At 48.7% G+C, this 11744-nt stretch overlaps 1 protein-coding gene across 1 annotated transcript; it reads right to left on the bottom strand.

The window, feature by feature from the left end:
* Nucleotides 1–6336: 6336 nt before the first annotated feature.
* NKX3-2 (NK3 homeobox 2) lies at nt 6337–9523 on the bottom strand. The gene is made up of 2 exons (XM_050947966.1): nt 9073–9523; nt 6337–6812 (listed from the first exon to the last, which is right to left on the bottom strand). Exons 1-2 carry the CDS (start codon nt 9521–9523, stop codon nt 6337–6339), a joined length of 927 nt encoding a protein of 308 aa, XP_050803923.1.
* Between the last annotated feature and the right edge of the window lie 2221 nt (nt 9524–11744).

Raw genomic sequence — 11744 nt, 5'->3', positions numbered from 1 at the left:
CTCTCTTCCAAAAATCGGACTTTAAAGGTTTCTTTGCTTTCCTGTTACCTGGCCAAGCCGGAAATATGGATGAAAGCAAATCGATGGAAGTTAAATTCAGACCGGATGCATCAGGTGCTGGTGCACAGGCGTGGATGCATCTGCCTACTCCTACTGCTACCTCACCCAGATCGTGCATTTGCGTTTCCTTTTGGATCTTAACCACACCTAAGTTCAGTGACAGCAACGGTAAACAGAAGTGATTGTTTTCACTTCTGTGCTTAGCTAGCAGATTGCTCCCTTTCCTTGCTGAGCCTCACAAGAGTAACCTGCATCTTTCTGGTGAGCCTATTACTATTGGTCTTACTTGAGCGCCTCTAATCGTACCCTTGCAAACCGAGTGAAAGCCTCAGCTACTGCAGAATGCAGCTACCCATCTACTTCGTGGCGATTGCTGTGGAAAATATCACACCTGTGCTTCACAAGCTACTCATTTACTTCCAAGTGCCAATCAAGGTCCTGGCGATGTTGATCTTGGAGACGAATTCTCCTCCCATGCTTCATCTCCACAACTGAGTTCGGTGGGACCCTGTGGCTGACAGTCTCCAGTTTGAATTATGAAGGCTGGCCGCACCATGAGGTGGAGAGCCCTTGCGTCGGAATTAGCTGCCCCCCACCGGTCCAACCCTGTATACTTTTTGGTGAGCATCAGAGCACAAGGCGCAGTTCATCTCTACTTACTCAGGCTTCCGGGTGCCTGAGGGTGATGAGCCGCAGCTAGAATTGGCATACGATTTTTTTTTAAAGTGATGTTTTAAAAATGTGTATACACGCTGCCAGCTAGTACAATAGATACACTTGTAGAAGACGTTTCCCTCAATGAATATAATTTAATAAACAAAATAAGGCGAGGTGAACCTGATAACTATATCTGGTGGATACTTCTGATATGCAAATCAGCACTGAAATGGTTAATAGTGTACATAACAAGACTTGGTATTTATCTATTGCCTTACCTCTTCCAGGGTTTAACATCCCACGTCCCTTCGGCTGTTCCTGCAGGCTGGCTCCGTACCCAAGACTACCCTGTATCCGGAGGACTATCACTGATAACGGAACCCTATTGCTCATAAGCTGCTTTAAAGCCGCAAATGATTCTTACGTCCACAATCATTAACAATTGCACCCTTTGCAGTTAAAAAAATCCCCCTAACATGACATTTTAGCTTGTCCACGCCAAATCCCGCAGATCTCCAAGCATCTGTGGATTGCTGTGCTCAAATACGCCTCTTTTGTGCCTGGTCAACACTTTGTTACATTGTTTATCTACAATTTTATGCAAAGGCTCCAAATAAATGGCGTCTCCTTCGGAAGACGCTGCAAATTCCAGCCCCTTATGGGATGGTGTGTTTCTGGAATCCTAGGGAGCTAGCGGTCCTGCAGTCCTCAGGCAACTTTCTCATTCAAGTGAACATGAGACAGGATTAATACAGACTTGTATTCTGCAGGTACAGCCACTGAAGCAGCTCTGTTTCGTTAACCGAGCTTCGAAACGCAGCGAGCCTTTGTGCTTGCGGTGCAATAGTGGTGAAATACCCTGACTTTACACAGTGCGTTTGAATGAGAAATATAACGGTGATTTCCAATTTGCAGGCTTCTTCATGCAAGTGAAATCAAAGTCCCCTTTTTATTGTCCCTTGCTAGCAAACGTGTGTCTCCCTCGTCCCCTTTGAGCTGAAACGAAACCCTGACCCAAGTACGTTGTTTGTTCCTTGCCTGCAAAAGCATTTCCCAGCCCACAAAAATCCCCTCCTTGTATTTAGCCGTTCGCCTGTCAACAGAGTGGCAGAGGCCACGTTACTGCCATTAACCTTTTCATCACCTTTGCTCCCAACAAATTCCTTATCACAGTTCACGTGGATTCCCTTGGAATAAGGGCAGGTGAGATCTCTTATCCACGGGGTTTTCAACGCTCCATTAACCACAGGCCCAGTGGCGCTGAGATGGGCGAGGCGGGGGACCGTGCCCAGGTCAGAGTAACAACCAAGTGGAAGAACCGGACACAATGTGGTTGAAACAGTGTCCTTTAGATGGAGAGATTTAATTGTCAGTATTTTTTTCTTGTGATATTTTAGGCTGGAAGATTAGACTGACCTCTGTTTTGATTGCTTCTGCCTCTCCATGGGCCCAGGGAAACACGTCCATTTATGTATGTGGATGTATATAGAGAAAGATACACAAAGATAAATAAAATATTAGATTATACAACGATTTGGTTTCTCTTCTCTTTAATTGTAGCTTTTTGTTTTACTGATTACGACTTTTTTTTATATTTAAAACTCGTTTTCTGCCAACGCGTGGGTGGATATTTATTCACACTAATTATTGTACTGATTTGCAAGGTTTCCTCCTTTTGATATAAAAATCTCACGCAGGACACGTATTTCGGATTTAATCACTGAAATGTTGATGACAACAAGAAATGCATATTTTGAGATGAAAGGCTGATTTTTAGTGTCAAAATCCTACTCTGTCACAGCTGTGTAAATCCACAGTAATTCTATTTACTTCAGTGAAGTTACGCTGGATTTATAGAGGAGTTTTCCCTTTAAGGGAAAATAAAATACAATAATTGTTTCTACATAAAGTGTAAATCATTACTTTAAAAAGCGGGGGAGGGGTTATTTTAAGAATGATCAGTTTCATTTTCTTTGGGTTTAAAACACATGTACATCAGGTCTTAAACATCAGGTTTTATCAAAGACAAGAGAAGGAAATTTTAGTGTTTTAATATTCGATAGCTGGATGTAAAAAATAAAAATAAAAGCCAAAACGTCAGAATAATTTCATATAGATCATCCTCGATATTTTTTACCTTTAGTACACACAACCTCCACTTTCTTTTCATTTTACATTTTCCTGCAGCACTATATGGATTAAAAATCAGTCACTAAAAACCACATTTAATTATAATCAAAAGAAAGCTTCAACATAACCCTTTTCCTTCGCAGCAACTACACAAAACCCTAGAAACCCAAACCCATCCTTCAAATCTCTACCCAAAAGCTGAGGCCAGATCCTCCTCTGGTGTAAAACACTCCTTTGAAGTTAATGGCGCCCTGACAATTTACACCAGTTGAGACGGCCTAAATTAGCGTTAGTACGCAAAGGTGGCTGCAGGAAGAGAAAATCCTGCGCCTTCATGCGTGCAAAAGCTGCAGCAGTGAAAAGAAAATCGGAAACAAATGTTAAAACGTGTGTTGAGAGGAACTATGGGTTACCGGGAACTTTAAAGAGGCGGGGGGGGGGGCGAACTTGCAATCCCAATGTCCCATTCATTTTCATGAGAGTTTCGCCTGAGAAAATACTTTAGGTCTAAGGAATTACGTTCCATTTCCCTCCTCCCGCAACATAATCGAAATAAAACATTCCCCACCTCCTCGTTTCAAAATCGCAACCCCACCAGATCCTGCCGGAGTTTCTGAACGTTTTCCTTGTCAGGAGCAATATTTGAACATTGACCACGAAAAATCTACAAACTAGATTTCGCGAAAACTGATATTTACGAGGAAGAACAAAACTCCCTCACTCCACTTGCCAAGGCAAACTACTCCCTGGGCTTAAGAAAGATACCTCAGAGCAGGAAGGCCGCTGGGGTGGGCAGTGGATTTCCAGGTCTCTCCTCCCACCGAGGAAATCGCTGCTAGAGAATTCCAGCTTTTCACTGCCATGCGGAGGGAAAGGAGAGGTTGGCCTTCCCTGAATAATTTAAAGGAGGAAGATAAATCTCTGAGTATGCAGATCTATGTATATTCCGTGGGTGGGGCATATTCCATAGATGGATGCACATAAACCCAATCCTTAGGCGCTTAATTTTGGAGCCTGTGTGGAGTATAATAACCACCAAGAAAAAAAAGTTCATTGGCAGAGTAGCTTTAGGGATTCAGGGGGAGGAGAAAGCATTGGGAAATGGCCCAAGTCACGCACACCTCCAGAAACAAATATATTAGTTTGCGTTTAGGTCTGCTTGCAAAATCGGTTTCACTACTTCGGTTCTTTTGAGCGATTCTTTTTTGTGCGAATCATACGAAAGTCCCTCCAATCACCCCGGAAAGGAAAGTAGTGTAACAAAGGAGGGTAGGGAAATGTGATGAGTTTTTGGCAATTATCGCCCATTGTCATGTGCCCGTGTCCAAGTGTTTCCAACATGAAAAGGACTTCACTGCACGAAACAATAAAGCGCAGCTCTCTTGAATTCGATCCCGGACACTAATAGGAATTTGGACGGAATTATTGGACGTAAATACGCTTAATTTACGCGTGATACTCTAAAAAGCCATGAGCCTTAGCTGGAAAGTACAGAGTCATCGGCACACACACAACTCACGCAGCCACAAATTCTCCCCCCAGTGTTTTTCCCTGGTGTACAATTCCAGAGGAAATAAAACACTATGAGGATCTTGCTGCCACAGCATTTTGTAGTCTGTATAGATTTGCTTCCGGAACTTTTAGGAGATCAGTTCAAAGGAGGGAGGCTGCCCCAAGTGGCTATTTTATTTTTATATGGATTTCGTAGTTTAATTAAGAACTGGAAGTTTGGAAGGCGATTCTCCGCCTACCCGATCCAGTTTTGCAGCTTTGAGCGTCGTGTGAAGTAGGACCCCTGGCTATGCACAGCGTGCTAGAGTTATTAGGTAAGCACAGCGCACAGGAATGAGAGAGTGGAAAACACATACACTTGGAATAACGATTTTGTCACTCTGTGGTTTGAAATTATTAAATAGGCTGCAGACGACTTGCTGTATACAATCCCCACAAGAGCCAGCACCAACAAATATGCCCTCGACGTCCGAAGGATTCACTGTTGCTAGCAACAACAAAAAAGTTAAAAATAATAATCAAAAATAAAAGAAAGCAAAGCTGCCCACCCACGCACATTCCTCCAGAGCAGATTGTGGATTGTTAATCGATCCAGTGCACAAAACCCTTACTCCTCAAGTCCTTTCTAAAGCAAAGTGTACGCTCTGGATAAACTGCACTTTAAATTGTACTCGTCCAATCAAATACTTCGGAATTTATCTTTTTAACCTATAATTATAGCGAGTATTCTGACTTCACTGCATCCAAAATTAATTTAACTAGACATAAAATATTCAACCTCTTTCAAAGAAGGAAGAGACCTAGTACTGTTCTGAATATATTTGATCAAATATATGTCAATACCTCTAACATCAATGGTCCGCAGATTCACCCAAAATGTATTGATCTAAACTGTCTTCCGCTAGGGAAATGAAACAAGAAGTACTGCCAGTGTAGGAGAGGAGGAGATACTTTCTAAACGAAAAATATCTGGGCGTATTTAGAATTCTACGCAAAACGTAGAAAGGACACAATGGACATAACTATGTGTTAAACTAAAGTTTATAAATTAAAAAAGTACAGCGGATAGCTTACAAACATTCACAATTCATTTAAAGTAAATAATCTAGTTGAGTGCACAGTGCCATTAAAAGAGGAAAAAGTCACGAATTACCTTGTAAGAAAGAGACTGTTATATAACTGAAGTAGATCACAAACTCACGATAGGTTTGCTGACGAATTTCAAGAAGGAAAAAGAAAAAGGCACTGAATGGTACTGATTTTTCCCATTACGTCCATTTTTAAAAAGCCTGACTAGAAATATTCACATTGAATATAAAAATAACAATAATAAACTTTAGTACAACTGGAAAGTGCTAGAAACTCGTTACTTCTCCGCCCTCCAACCCCCACCAAGGAAAGCTCCGAGGGAGAAAAGAGGTCTGGGCTTTTTGATGCAGGGCTCACCCTTTTGTGACACATCTGTCCTTTGCCATGGACCATGAAGAACAGGAATAACATGGGCAACAAAGAGCACGGGGGATTTGAAAGAGGTTCCTTACATTCAGCACCATAAAAGAGGCACATACGGTTTGCAATAATTTGGAAGACCAAGGACTCCAACAAACAGAGAAAAATAATCTTCCTTTCAGTCCATGGGGGAGTCCTTGATCTCCTGTTCTGATCTGGGTTTCTTTTTCCTTTCTCTCACACCAGATTCGGGTCTCTATCAATCCGGAGCAACAACATCGGCAGAACAAAAACAAACAAGCAAGTCTACACGGAATAGAGTGACAACATGGATACCATGAACTAGTCGTGCCGAATTACAAAAGTTCTCGGCTTGGAGGGTAGGGGGGGGAGTTTGCAAAAGTTACAACTTTGTCAAGAGTAGGAGGGGGAATTACCCAAATAACAATAATAATAAAAATAAACAAATAATAATAAATACTGTCCGGTGCATACAGTCCTGCAGCTGGAGCTCGGGGCTGGTCAGTGTCATTGAGTCCCCGCGGCTGCGGTGCAGGTGGACAGGGCCCACCCGGGCAGGCAGTAGTAGGGGTAGTAGTAGGAAGGCTGCAGGGAAAGCAGCGAGGGCGGCCTCAGCATCTCCCCCGGATGATACTGTCTCTGATCGTCCCGCACCAGCACTTTCACCGCCACTTTCTTGGCGGCCGGGGCCGAGGCCAGCAGGTCCGCGGCCATCTGGCGCCGCTTGGTCTTGTAGCGGCGGTTCTGGAACCAGATCTTCACCTGGGTCTCGGTGAGCTTGAGCGAGGCGGCCAGGTCGGCTCGCTCCGGGCCCGAGAGGTAGCGCTGGTGGTTGAAGCGCCGCTCCAGCTCGAAGACCTGCGCGTGGGAAAAGGCCGCCCGCGAGCGCTTCTTCCGCGGCTTGGGGGCCGCCTGCTCCTCCTCCCCGGCCAGCAGCTTCTCGCACTTGCTGCCGCCGTCCTCCTCCTCCGGCGGGCTGCGATCTGCGGGGGAGAACAACGGCCGCGATATCAGAGACAGGCCAGGCTGCGCCGGAGCAGGTCACGGACCCAAACCCAGGGACAGTGGGGCGAGGGAAGATCGTCATCCCCCCGGAATGCGGCCTCCTAGGCACCGCTCAGAGGGCAGGCCTAGGCCCCCAGCAGGCCTGGTGCACGGGGAAGGTCACACAAACCCAGCCAGGCACAGCTCAGGGGTAGGCCGCACCGCACCCCCAAACCCAGCCAGGCACAGCTCAGGGGTAAGGCCGCACTGCACCCCCCAAACCCAGCCAGGCACAGCTCAGGGGTAAGGCCGCACTGCACCCCCCCAAACCCAGCCAGGCACAGCTCAGGGGAAAGACCACACTGCACCCCCGAACCCAGCCAGGCACAGCTCAGGGGCAAGGCTGCACTGCATCCCCCCCACACCCCAGCCAGGCACAGCTCAGGGGCAAGGCCGCACTGCATCCCCCCCCACACCCCAGCCAGGCACAGCTCAGGGGTAGGCCGCACTGCACCCCCAAAACCCAGCCAGCTACAGATCAGGGGCAAGGCCGCACTGCACCCCCAAAACCCAGCCAGCTACAGATCAGGGGCAAGGCCGCACTGCACCCCCAAAACCCAGCCAGCTACAGATCAGGGGCAAGGCCGCACTGCACCCCCTCCTTATGCAGGCACAGTTCAAGACTTTTGACTGCTTGCTTTACAGGTCTCATTTCATCCCCGCAGGGGGGTGGCAGGAGACGCGGACAAGAACAGGACCACGCTGCGTTCCCCAGCCCAGGGGTGTCTTGGGGGACCACAACTCGCTCCAGCGGGGCGCAGCTCAGGGGAGAGGTTACACTGCACCCCCCAGCCGGGGAACATGTTAGGATATGTCCCTGTCCCACTCAGACAGCCCTCGGGGGTTACGGGCTGGCCCAGCTCCTCCCACCATCACTGAGGCAGAGCTCCGGGGGCTCCTACGACATTTCACACACTCGGCTTTGCACACGTCTCATTCATAAGGAAGGAGCGATTGCAGGGAAGTTAGTGATCGATAACTAGGGATTATTAGTGGGATGGCTTTTATCTTTTGGGAGCACATCAGAGAGCGCAGCAAACGCTCTGAATCGCTGGGCAAGAGACGTGACTGCTTGTGCTCAGCTTGCTTTCCCCTGTGGTTTTGCATTTCTCTCCTTTCATTGCACTGTTCTGCCTGTGTCATCTGGACTTGTCTGGCACCCAGGGTCGAGGGGATGGCCCCATCCTTTGCCATCATTATTCTTTGTTGTCAATTGCCTGGCCTATCCCTTTTAAAAATAAATAAATCCCCGGTGGAAAAGGCGCCTCTGACTCAAGGCCTGTGGGAGTAAAAACGCAGCGTGAAAATATTTCACTTCTCACAAGCCGCAGGGAGGCCGCCAGCCGTCAGCAGGGAGTGTGACCCCAAATGCAAGGCCCCGGGGGGTTCTGTTTCCTTTAGCACAAAGTAAAACTGTGAGCCCCACATCGTTGTTGTTAGCCCCGACCATAAGGACCCAAGGCTTAGGCAGGGGAATACACCTCACCAAGAGCCCGCGGGATGTGTTCTCTGCTCTTCTTCCCCCCACACTAGTTCTTTTCTTAGCAAAGTTATGGTCTTGGTAAACATCTCACTATGCCCAGTCAGGTGAATCTTTGTAACAACTTGTTGTCTGAAGAGCACTTCCAGAATACAGAGCTGGTGGCCGGTGGATGGTTATTGTGACTTATCTATTTAGCTGTCCCATTCACACACAAGGTCTGTACCTCTCTACCGCGAGCTTTCTATGAGTCCTTCTGCCCCCCATCTCTATTCTGATTCTCCTTCCTTGTGAGATGCCCCAGCCACAACCACTAACCAGCGCCCTCCCCGGAAGAGCTCCCGAGAGACCGATTCTCCTTCGCCCTTGGGGACGGGAGGCATAAGGCACAAGAGAGCCCGGCAGCAATCACACACCATGCCACACCAGAGCAGGGCACGCTGGGCTCGGCCACCATCAGGAGCTGGGGACTGGAGGGCTCTGGACCAGGCATCAGGGTCCTGGGCATCGCCAGTGTCCGGGGCACCTGGGCACACAGGGAAACGGGTGTCCAAACTCTCAGAGGGCTGATCGCAAACCCCAGGGGACCGGGAGTCCCAGCTCTCTAAGGCACATGGAGCTCAGCTGCCAGCACTGGGGGGGGGGGCGCCAGGGCTCCCCCCACACAGAGCCATCCTCGGCCCATGCCCTCTCCACCGACTCTCCCCCCACAAGCGTACCTGAAACGCTGGCCGACATCTCACTGTCACTGAGGCCCGGGGGCTCTTCCTCCTGATCCCGGGGCTGAGCCTCCCGCGCAGGCCGCCCCCGACCAGGGGCCTCTCTGGAGCGAGCGGTGCTGCCGGGCGGCCCCTGCTGCACCCCAGTGCCCTCCTCCTCCGAGCGCCTCTCGCCCTCGTGGTCATCGCTGAGCGCCGAGTCCGAATCCCAGCCCGCCGGGGCTCCCATCGTCCTCCCCGCTGCCGCCGGCGCAGCCCGGGCGCAGGCCGGGGACTGCAGCAAAGCCTCGCCCGCCTCCGCCTTCTCGCCGAACAGCCGCCAGCAGCAAGCGGGCGCGGTGGGGGTGGCTGGCGGCGGCCGCCCCGCCAAGTGCTGTGCGCGCTCCTCCTTCTTGTTGAGGATGGCCTGGATGGAGAAAGGCGTCAAGGCGTTACCGCTGCGGACAGCCATCAGCCCCGGGGCCGCTGCGGGGGGAGCGGGCACAGAGACACCCAAGCGAGAGCTGCCGCCGAAGCGCCCCGGTGCACCAGCGCCTGCCCTGGCACCGGCGCCAGATCCAGTCTCCGCCCAGATCCTGCTTCTTCAGCTGGGAGACTTCATCGCCGCCCCCGGCTGCAGCCCCTGCTCCCCGGCTCGGAGAGGGCGAGCGGCGGTGGGGAGCTGGGGAGGCTTTAATACGCCGTTCCCATGCAGCCCTCCCATAAGAGCCTGGGTGGCTGCCTGGCCTGGGGGCTGCTTCTGAGCCTCCCTCGCTCCCTGTCCCCTGCAGCAGCGGGGTCCCTCGCGGCGCTGGACTTTTTCCTGCCTCTAGCTGTTCCTTTGCTCTTTCCTTCTCCTTTTTCTCCCAGCCCCGGTGTCATGCCTCACCTATGACTGACAGCCCCGACCCCGAGCCTTCCTATTGGGCAGCGCTCCGCGCAGGGTGGGAGTTGATTGGCGCGCCACAGCTGGAAGCTGTTGATCTTCGGACAGGACTGGGCAAGTAGAAGGGAGTCGGACGTGGGCTAGTTAACCCCTTCCTCTCTGGGGTGGGGGGCTGCATGTCCATGTCACGGACGCCCTTCAAGCCTGGAGCGATCTATCCGCCACGAATAGATCTTATGTACCCTAACCCAAGGGGTTTACAGAAATGTATTAGCTCTTCAACTTTTCATTCTAAACGCGTGCTGGTTCAAAGGATCGCCACGAGTTTCCATTTATAATATACACGGTCCTCTCACTTTCTATACTATGGTTTAACCCACCCCAAACAAATGCTTCCGTTCCTTGTGAAAAACCATGTACTTAATCCGAATCATTAGCTCTCAGAGTTTCGGGGTGCTTTCCCCTCTTTCTCTCTGTTGGTTAAGTTGGGAAATCGATGTAGTGACCCGCTTTTAAAATATGGTTTAATTAAAGTTGAAACAGTCAATGGAAACGTAAACAGTGTTCCAAATTAGGAAACCTTTTGAAATACAGCTCTCTAGGAAGAGTCTTTAACATTATTTATTTCATAGTCTGTTAGGGACTGTAAAACTGCGCCTGAATTAAAGCTGCGTATGCTTTTTAGCTTTCTGTTGTGGAGAAAAACGTTCAGACTTTGGGCTGCTTGCTTTATAGGGACCATACAAAATTTCTTCAACAATTTTCTAAAACAGGGGTGTTATTTTTTCTATTATTTTAGTTATCTACAATTTGATGCTTTTATATCAATGATTATTTTACTCTAATGAGACTTCTAAAGTCATTTTTTGTTACTGCGATTAAAAACGTTCTTCAAATCGCTATTTGACGGAAAGAAAATAAATCTAAATAACAGGAACATTTTGGAAACTATGGACTCAACACGTGTCTTATAAATGTTACTTATTTAAACATATACAACAAATGTGTCTCAAGTATCATGTTTTATTTTCCCCATTTAAAATATTGTCGCTCTAATAAAATATCGAAAAATCCCGATTGGAGTATTAATAAGGCAAATGGAAAATATAATCTCAGTGCTCCAGTTTTGAGTTTTGGATTTGGTGATGAGGGCCAATACAATGAAAAATATAATCTCAAGATTTTTCGTTACGGAACTGGCGGTTTTTATCGTGTAATAAATACACACGATTTTACTGCCTGGAACAGAACATCGCCTCTTTTATAAACCTATCGAAACCTCCAGCGTTTTTTATTTTGTTGCCTGCAGCAGCGTCGTTTTACACTTGACCAAGAAACCGATTGATTGTGAACGAGTCTCGTTCAAAATATTTCCTAAAACTTCAAAAATACCTGCTTTGCCCTGCGCAGTGAAGAAACCAAAAAGCGTCCTTGATATGACGAATGAGGGTCTGATTAAAGCTTGGGAACAAATAAAGCCACTTTAAATATGATCTGGGCTCCCTCTTCTCGTGTTCCCATGAACTCCTGGGTAGTTATCAGTTCTGGCACGTCGTGTCTAGGTTCATGGGTTCGCGCAATAGACATGCGAAGGAACTGGGGGTGGGGGAGATGGAGAGGGTAACAGACATATGGGACGTATATGAGGGAGTATGTGTGAAATATGCAGCCCACGACCCTGACTATCAGTAAACATGCACGGAGCTTCTGGGTGCTGTGCCGTGTGTTTATAATAGCAGTGCCGGGAGCTGTACGGGTACCGGGACCGATTAACAACGGCTGGGAGTGCGGGGTATGCGCGTGGCTG

This window comes from Gopherus flavomarginatus, chromosome 3 (assembly GCF_025201925.1).
Source record: "Gopherus flavomarginatus isolate rGopFla2 chromosome 3, rGopFla2.mat.asm, whole genome shotgun sequence".
NCBI classification, from domain to species: Eukaryota; Metazoa; Chordata; order Testudines; family Testudinidae; genus Gopherus; species Gopherus flavomarginatus.
The sequence above is the reverse complement of the archived record's forward strand: the minus strand, read 5'-3'. Positions and strand labels throughout refer to the sequence as shown.

What these genes read in the sequence shown, in the direction of transcription:
- NKX3-2 (XM_050947966.1), bottom strand. Translation starts at nt 9,523, where the DNA reads ATGGCTGTCCGCAGCGGTAACGCCTTGACGCCTTTCTCCATCCAGGCC. An exon ending in GATGTCGGCCAGCGTTTCAG is followed by an intron (nt 6,813 to 9,072) that starts GTACGCTTGTGG and finishes TCTCCCCCGCAG; the next exon opens with ATCGCAGCCCGCCGGAGGAG.